This window comes from Gymnogyps californianus, chromosome 7, assembly GCF_018139145.2.
Source record: "Gymnogyps californianus isolate 813 chromosome 7, ASM1813914v2, whole genome shotgun sequence".
In the NCBI taxonomy this organism is placed as follows: domain Eukaryota; kingdom Metazoa; phylum Chordata; class Aves; order Accipitriformes; family Cathartidae; genus Gymnogyps; species Gymnogyps californianus.
The window spans coordinates 42501347-42514535 of NC_059477.1; the positions used below are offsets into that span (position 1 = coordinate 42501347).

A 13189-nucleotide genomic window follows, 5' to 3' on the forward strand; every position below is an offset into this window, starting at 1 on the left:
CTAACGACAAGAAAAAGTATGGCTATAAATGCAAATGCTGTACTAAAAAAAAATAAATCCAAAAAACAACCTGTATGATCGGGCATAAACGTAAGGGCATGGCAACTTTTTTTTGCCCCCTACTTAACATCAGATGACAGCAGAGTGCAACTTCAGTATAACCGCGTTACATCTGCCAAATTAAGATGATTTTTTTTTGTTTTTTTCCTAGCTACGTTATGGCAAGTTATCAACTGATGAATACTGTTTTTCCCCAGGTTCTTGAACTCAAAGCCTATGTCGTGAATCATGGCTATATCCTCCAGGGGATCCTCGGTTCCTATGGGGTTTGTAAGTGTCCTGGTATGAGTCAGAGTATTCTTCTTCCACTAGAGGATAGTGATCTCGGCTGTGTTGGGAACTGGAAGACAAGCGGTTCCTGCTCTTCCGAGCCCTTTCATTGTGATAATTTTCATCTGAGGTCATTAGACTTCGTCGCTCAATTGGAGAGTTCTCTGTAGAATGGCTGCTGTGCCTCATACGCTGGCTCTACGAGTGCCAAAGAATCCAAGCATTAATACAGACAAAGAGTATTTTACATTTTTTAGCTTGTTTTGAGACTTATTCTGAGGTCTTTCAGAATCCATCCACTTTTGTGTTATTCATTTTATATTAAAGTCTGTATGCTACAGGAATGGGTTACAAGAATAGTCTGCTTCCTAGAGCTGAAAGCAGACCAAACGCAGTATTACAATGTGTACCTTACGGTATTCACCTTGTTAAATATTACAGGCCGTTTAGCATGAAAAGTGAGCTGATGTATTCAGCATTTATCACTTTTCTCTGATCATGAACATAATATTCATGCTTCTATTCTGCTTAGAAAATTTTGAGCACTGATTTATGTGGTTTTAGAAAATATCTGAAGATGTTTGTTTTGTTTTTTTTTTTTTAAAAGGTGCAGCTCTGAGCCCTATTTAAAAACCTTCATATGACCAAACAAATGACGGACTGCTAACCAGGCAGCTAAGGGGTGGCTAAAATGATTAGATACTAACAAATTCTTTCAACTAAAACATAATAAGTATTTTAAATATGTTGACAGAAAATCCTTTTCTAAGATAATTTATTAATTAAAAGGTTTAGCCTTAGCTATCCTCACGTTCCCATAATGATCATGTGCTACATTTGTCACATGAACAAAATCAGTTCGTATTTTTTGCCAGTAACCTGGCACAATGAAGAAATAGCCTAAAAAAAAGTATTTTGTTTGCTGTCATCACACATTAAACCTCTCAAGGGTATCGCCAGCCATACTCTCAGAACAAACTCGGTCAATGCTTTTCTTTCTCTAGTTTACACACTCAATGTCATTCTTCTGATCCTGTAATTGCCACGAGAATGCAGCCGCGATGGTTGCACTCTTGTGGCCTCAGGTTCCCGCGCACAGACAGCATTGTCTGCTCCTCTCCGTTCTGAAATTCTGGCCGATGCTCTCCGTGCTATAAAACCTTCCTCCTATTGCTACACCTTCTCTGTATGGCAACTGCTTAGCTGCATAATTTATAACAAAAGGCTTGTCTGCACGGGGAAGTAACTGTGCAGATGGGTATACATTTACAGAGCAGCAGATATGATGTCGCATCTCGTTCTGTGGATCGATGCTACCAAGGTTACTCACTGAGAGATTCCACATCACGAGCCGGCACGGAAAAGGTGCCCTTCTGCAAATTCACACACTCAGCTACTGGGTACCAACTTCTACCACATTATCCCCAAGTTTTCCTTATAGCATCATGTTTTAGTAGCGATTATATGTCAAAGTCCACATATTTTCTTCACAAATTATACTTCTCATATTTATTTGTCCTAGGCATGCAGTTTTGATATATAATCACCTAATCAATTGCAACTTTAACTTTCTGTGCTCACACCCTCTATCTTCCCTGCACTAATTTACCTCTCCAGCTGCATGCAACCTGCTCCTTTCTAAAAGCCTTCCTGTTTCCCTGCCTTGATCGTGTAGTTGTTCTGATCCTGCTATTTACCTCCTGAGAGGTGTAAGCATGGCACAAAACTGGTGTAGTTACATGCTGGTCTTATGCCCCAAATAATTTTTCATCCTGCAGCGCAATCAAGAGTGAGAAGCTGCATTACATTTTCTGCACTAATGGACTTAAAATGCAAATCCCCTGGAGCCTAAGAATCACATATCCCCAAAACTTGAACTATAGGATTTAAGTCCATTCGCTGAAATTAGACTAAACTATGTAGGTTTAGAGCTAACCAGGGATTAGCCACAAAGGCAAATGACTGACTGGCCCCTAGGAGTTAGCAATGACAAAATTCACTCTTCCTATTGAGGACCGCAAACACACACAGCTCAACATCGACTTCTTCCCCTTTTAGGCAAGGTGATGACCAAGGACCAAGTGACCACCGGCTTTGGCAGGTGTACCACACACGGTGCAATGGCACACAGCTAGAGCATGCTGTGGCGTATACCCTCTCTTTTACTCCGACTCTTCCGTATCTATGCCGTTTAACTTCACCCTGATGACCTTCATGAAGCCCAAAGACTTTAGTTAAATTATAAGTTTCAATTCGCAGTAAACTAAAGTCCAAGCCACAATCAAGTAAAAAAGGGATACTCCTAAGTCCTGATTAGGTGAAGTATGTACAGATTGTCCTAGCAAATCCGTATCATTCTCTGGTCTGACTGCTACACGAGGCTCTGGGCTTTTGGTATTCAACTCCCCAAGGTATCAGGTGAGGAGGAGTCACGAGGTCATAAGAAGTATAAATTCTTAATATATCATAAGCAGCTAAGCTAGTTTAATTCTAGGATTCGCGTGAGTGCTTTATCATTACCATACCACATCATTACAGTTAAAACTGATGCAAATCCTTCCGAGGGCTTGAATTAGTATAAAACCTCTAGGTGGATAAGCACTTCAGATGATGGAAGTCTTTACTGCGAGATAAGCATGTAAAATATCAGAACCCTTTAAATGGGCCTGGACACTTAAGTGGCACTGAAAGCCAAATCCTGCAGTCTCTAGTTGGGCATCATTCGCTCAGGGAGAAATTTACCCCTCTGCAGAGAACTAGCACCATTCAAGTCCCACCTAAGCCTTCACAATTAGGGTGAAGTGGGGATTAAGTGATGCATACCTTCAGCCAGCCCACTGCACAGGGGTGATTTTCATCTTCAGTGTGAGTTTTCCCTAAGTAAATGGAGCAACATTTCACAGTTACTGCTGGTGTCCATTGATCAGAGAGAAATAAATGCCTGAAAAAAATTCTGTGGATACACCCAGTTTTCAAAATGAAACTGAAGAGGTGAAAGTTCTGCAGATGGTATTTTATTGTCATGAAGGGATGGAAAACTGAAATTTTAAGGCAAGTGAAAATGGAAACAACAGTTTACATGTGCATGTTATCAGTAATAGAACAGTGCTTGTGCATTCAGCCAGTCAGGAAACAGTGACTTACTGATCCTAATAAAATCAAGCACAGCATTAGAAATGTGAGTATCAAGTATCATGCACCTTCAGTGAAGTGCAGTTCACTCACAGAAAAAACAGCTTTATGTTAATTGAAAACACTGAACAATGCATCATTTCCTTCAAAATTGTTACCTGCTTCCAGATACTCTACAAGCAGAACAGAGGTTAAATCTGTCAGGTGAATTATTCATTCAATGTAATTTGCTCAACTCTACTTTTAACATACATTAGGAAGTGCACACTCCTAGAAAGTCACACACATACAGAACTCCTTCTGAAACTTTCAGACTTAAAAGTTCGCTGCAATCCTCATCTTCTCAAGCATTCATAACTATTAATCAAAAACATTTTCTGTTTTCAAATTTAGTAAAGCACGTACTTCTCATTAAGGACTATTTACATGCCAGGTTTGAAGTTTCAAAGTTCAGCCGTTTTTGAGCTATCCCTGTGGAAAAAAATGGTCAGAATTTTTTTCAATGGGTAAAAAAATGTATTTTATTCACAAAGAACGCAAAAAGGTGAAGGCATTTTGTTGATACAAGAGACAAGCATGGAAGTTTTTCACCCAAAAGTGAATGTTTTGTGAAGTTACGAGAGTAGAAATAAGAGGGATCATTATAAACACTGTTCTGCATTCTTAAATACAGTAGCTGTTAGCTCAACTGCTGTGACATACTGTACATGCTTATTCTCAAGCTGACAGGGTCTCATCTGCAATGACATTTTTTCCAGATTAAAAACAAGGCCGTTTTCTAATATGGCTATAATACCACTTGACAGAGTGTCATTTAACTCTTCGTCAAGAACTCACTCCTTGCCAGAAAATATATGGCCATTTTATTTCCCATTAAAGCAAGAGCAGTCACAGTGCTTCAGCACCCAGCTGACTAACTGCTGCTCCACCCATACGGGCCTTAGCTCGCCGCCTTACTGCTGGCAGTGGCCAAACAGTGAATAGTAACTAATGAAGCAAATGTAAGTTACGCTATATAAACCGTATTACACTATTTTCCCATAGATTAAAAAAACCCCACCTGACCTGCACTGGTGTTTGGGGCTGAAATGTATTTCCATACCTGTAATCCAGAGATTGCAGCGGGGTATGGTGAAAGTGCAGTGGATCCTAAATTTCGCCCAAGGAGAGGGGTCATGGGTGTGCTACTGGTGGTGTGAGTAGCACGCCAGTATGCCTCAAGATATTCTGCCAAGTGTTCGCAAGCATCTTCAAGCTGATTTTCATCCAAAATTACATCAAACATTTCCTGATCACAACAACAAAGTTTGGTTCATTACAATGTTACAGACGAAAAGAAAGAGAAGTTAAACAATTCTCATCACGCTAATCCTTTAAAAGTCAATAAATAAGAATCAGAGCATGGGATTGCAAAAGAAAATTATACAAGTGGGTTTATAAGGTGATCAAAAGCCAGAGCTCTCAGAAGTCACTGTATCCTTTGAGCGTGGTTCACCAGACGTTGCCTGAGCCCTACCACGCTCAAAGGCACAAGACTCCTTTAATGGATTTATTTTGCTCTAGGACAGCAACTGAAGCTAGATGTCAGAGGAACACAGGGGTGCTTTGCATTGGTTTTGGACCCAAGGACGCATGCATACTTCTCTCATCCTAATTGTGAACGCATTTCCAGAGCGACGATGCCCCTAAAACCATTTCCACTTCAGTGAACGCAGCAGGCAGTTCTGTTAGCAGCAGTATTTCTGCTTCAGCAAGGCTACTGCAGGACATCCAGCCGTTCAGATACTTACAGCTGGGAATTCTTCAGAGACTGTCTCCATGCACTGCTTTTTAACTTCCTTCATTTATGCCTATCTGTTCTCAAACCTGCAAGACCATGCAGGAATGACCTTTTTCGCTACTAATCTCTTTACCAGGGGACAGTACTGACCATTAGTGCAAGTCCCGGTACTTGCCTCAGACCTGCTCACTGTGCGATCCCCAGAGCGGCTATTTACCAGTGAACAGGGCAGGAATTCAAAGCCACGTGGCTTCTGCGCTACCCAAGAAGTCACAGGGACATTCCACAGACAAGGTTTTTAGATTATCAGCATGACAAGTGCTGGTAACGAACAGCTGATAATAAACCATCATAAACTGAGTCCCTCAAGAGAAATACAAACATATTTTCAGCAGCGAAATTTCATACCTCATCTTTAATCTTAACTCATCCCTTGGTGGAAAAAAAACCATTGTGAAAATAGCACAGGAGATGAAAAATAAGTGCAGGTGTTGCAGGTGTTAAGAGTAACCGATACAAACCACAGGCTGCTTTTCCTCCATGCATATTTATAGCTCTATCCAATATAGATAAAGCTGACATCTCTAGAATAAAACTGCATGATGGATTTAGCATAAATCTTGATCATGCATCTACCTTCTGCCCAGAAGTCTGGTCCAGAACTAACTTTAATGCTAAAGCCATTTTATTTATTTTTCAATTTATTCTCTCTTGTCAGCATGGTAGAGAAGTGTTTCCTCCTCAGCCAGTAAGCATGGAATTTTCTAATAAGAATACTCCTAACGCTACATCCTTTGGTCGAATTCAGTGTTTATTGCCGCTTGTTTTGCTCCTCTATTTATCTATAGCCTTTACACCCTCCTTTGCTATTTAAACACATGCTGATACACTACACATTCCATTGTATCACTCACATCATCATCTGTGGAAGAAGTCAGTAATTCAAACATAGTTAAGTTAGGAAATAAAAGAATGTGGTTTGCTTACATATACTTTGCTTTGGAAAATACTGAAATTAAAATATTACACTTGGAATATATATATTCCAATATAATATGTGTTTTGTTAAATACAGACTAAATATTGTCATTTTCTGGTCTGAGACTAGTACGCAGTTTTCCTGCACTGCTCATTCTTTGCATAGCTGGCCACCGATTTGAGGGCGACTCTGGCTGTCTATACAAAACTCAGCTTTGCAGGCTGCAAGGTAATTCTGTCTCAAGGCATATTTTCAGCTGGATGGGGTTCTAGCAGCAAGTAGGTCGACGAATACTCTTCCAACACCCTCCAACCTCCTCCTGCTAAACTAGGGAACTGTTTCTCAGGTTTCTTTTTAACCTGGATCAGTTGATGCAGGGTGCTCACAAAATGCTGTACTGGCCTAACTAAACATGCTGCAAGGCGGAGGTAAGACAAAGGGATCAGAGTTGGGAACGCCAGTACTGCTGCCTATGGCTTCCTTTCTTAATGGAGTAACAGCTTCGTGCACTTCTAAGAAATGCACAGCTAATACTCTAATATTATATACCTAATATACCATAAACATACCTAAACCACCCAGTTCCGTGATGGTATGTAGCTTCATGGGGTATTTTGACAGTGATCTCAATTAAATTGAATTTAGGGAAGAAGAACTTTTAACAGTTGCAGTAGAACTCTCACCTTTTTAACAGTTAACTGTAAAATAACACTAGGACTGGTAATGGTGAGCCTCTCAGGCTGTCATTTGAAGGTCACCTGGAAGAGCTGCAAAACTGGCAGGATCCTGATTCCAGTGTTTTACAGGGAAAATAAATTACAGAGAAAGCACTCAGTTTTTTTCTTGCATTTAACAGTTCTGCTCACAGCTAAACTGTGTTTGTTCTATTTCTATGTATTTGGGAGGACAGAATCTTTTAAGGAGATCCTTGTTTGTAAGGGTCATGGAGTAAAGCAATTTCTTCCCAGTTCTCCTTACAATGCATTTTATTCACCGCAATATTTTCTTACAACATGCGTAAAAGTTATCATACGAGCATTGCCATATTCTAGAATTTGTTAAGTGATACACATGAAAGGAGTGGTCTTTCCTGAAGAGAAGATAAAATCAGTTGCCACAGACCTCTGCTATGTCTTTTGGCTTACAGTATAACCACTGTGAAATATTCCAGGTGCATTACCCCATGTTAGCAACACCAAAAAAAATGGTCATGACTCCAGAGGCACCCGCCTCACCCACAGGAATGCTCGAGAGAGGGAGTGTAAGAGGGACTGAGCCTCAAGCCTAGCCCAGAGTTAGTACAGCTAAGGGCAATCCCAAATTGCATCTTACTCTCTCAGGTCAGGGAAGGCGAGCTCAGGCTCTGGGGGAAAAGATGCCCCAGACAGAACTGCAAGGATGGAGGTGTACCTGAGAAGGAGGAGGAATTTGAACTTGTAGATCTATCTGGTGTACTGGCTATTTTTAATTATACCAATGCATTTTAGTTCTGCTAAAGTATAACTTCTGGTATTTTTTAGATTATATCAAATAGAACAGAGGGATACGTACCCTCTCTTAGTATTGACATGAATCCAAAGGTTAAAAAAAAATAATCATACGGAAATGTATATGCCTAGTGTATTTAAAGCTGTATGGTTAGTACAGTTCACGTTTCTTTGAGCCACATAATGTTCCTGCTTAACGGAGCCATGCAGTGATAGGCACGCTTAGCACTGGCTTGAGCAGCATCAGTGAAAGATTAGCAAGGAATTAATAATGAAAGCAGTTCTTGAACTTAAATATGCCGAAAAAGAGCTATTTTTAAAATGTCTAGACATACAGCACCATCTGATTACTTAAGGCTGGCTCTCAGCAAATGAAAAAAAGTGAGGTTTTTATGGTTTTCAAGTACCTTCACTTTAAACAAATTCTCCTCTTGCAGAAATGTGAGCTGCAAAACAGATGAAGCAGGTCACAGTGCAGAAGACAGACAGCAGTGTCTTTGGTCTTAGCAGTATACTTTTACTTAATTAAATCATGGATCAACTTGGTCCTTTAATTTAAACTTAACCAAGACTGTCATCTCCCTTCGAGTGCTCTAAGTCAGCAATAACTTTCTTGAAATTGAACAGTGCAAAACTGATCAGATGGTTTCTGCAGCAGGCTGTTGTGCAAGTCAGAGCGGAAGGCAGCCTCTGAGCAAGTACGGTTACGTGTCTGAAATCTGGATACTCAGAAATTTGGAAATCTTTTCTTATCCAGGTGGGGTCTCACTTTGTTGCCTTAGGCAACAAAATACAATTACAGGATTGGGTGTTAAGGCAGAGTGTACTAGATCCTGGGGATGGACAATCGAAGTGCCATGATGCAACGAACAAGCTACAACCCGCATCCTGCTGCTGCACGCTGTTTATTTCAATCAACGCAGCTACTTGCCTCATTTCAACTGATGTGAGCATACCTAAGCGGAATAAGAGGAAATCACTGTATAAAGAGCAAACAAGGCTGTGAAACATGCACAGGCTTCTCTGTGCAGGTGGAAAAATACACCTTTCAAATGTGAAGAATGTGCAGCGGATTGTTCTGTGTAAGCTCAGTGACAGCTCGGTGTAAATACCACAAGCCGTATTCAAATAGGTGCAGGTGCAACTCCGTTTAACTTGGCTCACACTCATTAAGAGTTAGGAAGGTATATGCTTTCATAGAAATTATTTTGTACCACAGAAAAGTGTACAATTTTGTTTTAGTTAATGGGCTCACAGGAATTCTCCGTCACCATTTTAAGAGATAACAATTCAGCAGAAAATTACATGTGAGAAACATAATATAGCTGAGCTCTCCAGAAGAACTCGAGATGGCTTGAACATCTTTCAGTGCTGCTCGAAGTGGAAAACAAGGATGAAGACAGTGAGCAAAGCGCGGTCTCTAACAGTTACTGTAACCAGAAGCTTACAGGTCTCTGCAGTAACACAACCAGCTGGATGTATAGGCAGTCGCCATCTACCGCTTTCGACAGCTGGACATCCGCAAGCGGTGCTGATGGGGCGAGAGGGACAGCAGGAGGGTGGCTGCGACACCCACACCCGCCAGGGAAACAGCCAGCTGTCGGGGGCATAGTGGGCACTGCAAAAAGTGTATTTAACTGGAGAAATCAAGGAACACCCCCCCCATACACACACCACCAGCAGCACTTTTCTGGATTATTTAAATTCTTGCTCTGTATCAGGCATAGGAGGAATTTGAATCAGAGCTCTCATTCTGGACACATTCTTAAACCATTCCGCTTTTAGATAAGGAGGACAGAAATTTCAGTCAAGCCTATTATCTTTTTTCTCTGCTTTCTAACATTTCAGCGTGAATCTAGCCTGAACATACACCAAAACACTACAAAAAACTGCCAAAACTCAAAGTTTTCACAGATCCACATGAATTATCCTTCATTTTGTATCTGGCTGAAACTACTGAGCAAACATAACCTGAACTCACTAGCAGCGTCAGTCAGCTTGAAATGGTATTTTTCAGAAAGCCAATCCATACATGTGGAATTAGCCCACTCTCTTGCTAAGCCAAGGCAGAATTATTGGGCAGACCTGAGGCCACAGGGGTCTCTTCCAGACAGGCAAAGGCGGGCACCCCGGTGCAGCAGAGGCTGGCAGTCTCCACACACTAGCTAGCAATTAGGCAAGGTCTACCTGATGGCAGGAGCTAACCTAAAAGGTCAACCAGTGGGCAAGAGGAGAGAGGAAGAGAAAGCTCTCTCCAGACCTCCCTTTCTGCTGGATGGAGTGCCACCATTCCCACCAACAGTAGCTCTGGGACATCTGAGGGGCATGAGAGCACTGGCCCAAAGGAGATGCGGCTCAGCCTGAATTCCTACCAACGGGAACAGTTAAAAAGCATCATCTACCGCTATCATTTAGGAGTGCCCAGAAATACCTGAATTACCTTTTTATGGCCAGTGGGGACAAGACAGGAGGAGGCTGTGAAGTGTGGTATCTTAAGAAGCATACAACCCAAGTTTCATGGAGATAAATCCTTGTGGATCATCACTCCAGAAGAAAAGCTGCTTGAACTTTGTTACTTTCATTTGAATTGAAAATAAAAGCCATTTGAAATGGAGGCAATCTCTTTAAGGTCTACATAACACAAGGAAAAGTCTTCTAGAAGCATTATCTGATCATTAGGGTTGGGCATTTGTTCTGCTGATCTCAACTCCCAGATTTGTTCCTAGATTGTTCCAAGACATTTCTTTTGTCAGCACTTTGCCTATTTTAAGTCAGAGAGTACGATTGTGGAAACCTAGCCAGTGTCTATTCTGAATTCCTCTCAATTAATCTGATTTCTACTCACAGTTCTTTGGCATGAGAAAGATATGCAATCGGCAAGCCATAGGCTGGACTGTCTGATCATTCCCCTGGTACGAATGGCAGTCTCTGCACTACCAGACCAAAGTTACGCACAGTTATTACACTGTAAAAGCAAGTCCACATCCAAGTTTGTTTCCACTGAGTGGCTTTCTCTGTTGCAGAAACCAGGCGTGGTTTTCAAAAAGAAAAGCAAGTTTGAGCTGCCCTGTCCAAACACCTGTACAGCTTTTCCGCACAGGACCTGCCTGCCTCATCAGCTATCCAGGACCTCTGCTCCTTAAGCAGCAGGTTATTCAAGGTGAGTAATCAGTATCTTTAATAAAATGGTTGGTGAGCAGTGACTGTGCTCCGATGAGGTAACCGGAATGGCTTGCAGGCGCTGCTGTGTCAGGAGGCTCGGGGATCACGTGCATGCAGACACACAACTCACACCGTACAGACGGTGGGTCTGGACTCACTGTGCAGCTGAAGGAAAGTCCTCTGCAGCCTCCTCTCAAACCAGGAGTCTGAGACTTTGGCCCTTCGGGACCTTAAGATAGCACTGCTCCACAAATGATGTAATTTGCTAATGTGCTAATAGATCAGTTTTACCACGCATGTCATTTTTGACCTGTCACCTTGCCAAAGATCATAATAAACCCAGCACAGGAGATAATCAGGAAGAAACTATCAAACAACTTGTTTCTTAGCAATAAAAGCTGATCGAGGGTTGCAACTGCACGGCTGTCTCAATCGCCATAAAGTGAAGTGATAACGTATGAACTCAGCTATAATCAAGGACCAACACAGCAGAAATCTTTAAAGCTCCACGTATCACAAGTTCTTTAGCCTTTCTTCTGTACTTACTGGTGGGCATTGTGCAAGTTTATCAGCTGCCACCAACTGAACATTCAAGTGTTTACTTTGTGACTTTCCTCTAGATTTAATCAGTCGCTGCAAAACCTGACAGAGGAAAAGAGGAAAATGTGAGTTTAAGTATCGCATATCTCCATAAAGCTCAGAGTGACATCCCATTGGAGGATTACCAAGTTCAGAAGCTCTCCATTATGTTTAACAAAATGGATAAAATATTGTCCTTGAATATAAGCACAAACCTTTCTGATAACCTCCCTGAAAGCTGTGCACATTTCCCTCTGCATCATGTTTCATCCCTTGCAAATATTTCAAATGCAGTCCGAATGGTGATTCTGCTTTATTCTACTTGAAGTAATAGGTTCTTTTTGACAAATGTAATCTTCTAGAGGATCACGAAAATTATATATATACCCAGAATTATACTGGATTGCTGGATTGACTGCGGCACAACAGTAGCAGCATGTTATGTTGTGTAGCAATAACGCTGTAACTTACTCTGTTCTGAGTTGCATTCTGGTTACAGAAGGTATTTTACACACACAGTTCATATTACTTTTTTTTTTTTCTTCCACTGTGTTCATTACTAGACTTTAAGGGGTGGAAAAGTTAGGAAACCTAAATTATTTCTCTGTAAAGTTTCAAAGAAAATTACAGGATCATAGAACAACAGAGTATTTTTTATGTTGGAAGGACCTCCAGAGGTCTCTGTGCCAAGCCCTCACTCAAAGTAAGGCCAGTTGGATCAGATTGCTCGGGTCCTCATCCAGCTCAGTTTTGAACATTTCCAAGGAGATCCCACCACCTCTCTGAGCCAGGACTGACCCATCTTTGCTCGTACAGCCCAACATGTGGCTGATTCACTGCTGCAAGGGCACACTGCTTGCTCCTGTCCAAACTGTTATCCACCAAGACCCCCAGGTCCCTGGCCGCAGAGCTGCTCCCCAGCCAGTCGGCCCCAGCCTGGCCTGGGGCAGCCCCGGGGCAGGACTTGCTATTTGCCTTTGCTGAACTTCAAGAGGTTCCCGACACCTCGTTTCTCCAACCTGCCAAGGTCCCTCGAAATGACAGCCCTGCCCTCTGGCACATTAACCTGCCCCACAATTAGGTATTGTCCGCAACCTTGTACGTTAACAAAGGTCATTAACAAAAATGTTGAACTGTACTGGCCCCATTACAGATCCTGAGTGACACCACTGGTAACCAGCTGCCAGCTGGACTTTGTACCTCTGACCAGCACCCTGAACCCGGCAGCCCATCCAATCTTCCACCTCTCTTATAGTCCACACTTATCCAGACCACACTTATCCTCACCAATTTGCCCATCAGGATACTACAAGGAGAACACATCAAAGCCTTGCTAAAGTAAAGGCTAACAACAGTCACTGCTCTTCCTTTGTCCACTGGGGTCATAATCTCATGACAAAAGGCAGCCAGGCTGGTCAGGCAGATTTGCCCCTGGTAAATCCCCGCTGGCTGCTCCCAATGCCCTTCTTGTCCTGCATGTGGCTGGGGAACAGCTTCCCAGAGGATTTGCTCCATAAACTTCCCACGGACTGAGGTGAGAACAGACTGGCCTGTAGTTCCACAGATCCTCCTTCTTACCGTTCTCGAGAATGGATGTGACATCTGCCTTTTCCCAGCTACCAGGAACCTTCCCAGATCGCTATGAGCTTTAAAAGGTAATAGAGAGCAGCTTTGCAATGGCATGAGACTGCTCCTTCAGATTAAACCCATCTGGTCCCTTGGTCTTGCATATGTCCAGTT

The 13189-nt window shown here is 42.1% G+C and overlaps 1 protein-coding gene across 2 annotated transcripts in view; it reads right to left on the minus strand.

Annotated features, from left to right (window-relative positions):
• Positions 1-267: 267 nt before the first annotated feature.
• CACNB4 (calcium voltage-gated channel auxiliary subunit beta 4) overlaps positions 268-13189 on the minus strand; it is a 107162-nt gene continuing 94240 nt past the window's right edge. For both annotated transcript variants that reach the window (XM_050899777.1, XM_050899778.1), the window contains 3 exons: positions 11417-11512; positions 4565-4750; positions 268-528 (listed from right to left, as the gene is read on the minus strand). In XM_050899777.1, coding sequence (XP_050755734.1) covers positions 268-528; positions 4565-4750; positions 11417-11512 — 543 coding nt within the window. The remainder of the gene's footprint in view (positions 529-4564; positions 4751-11416; positions 11513-13189) is intronic.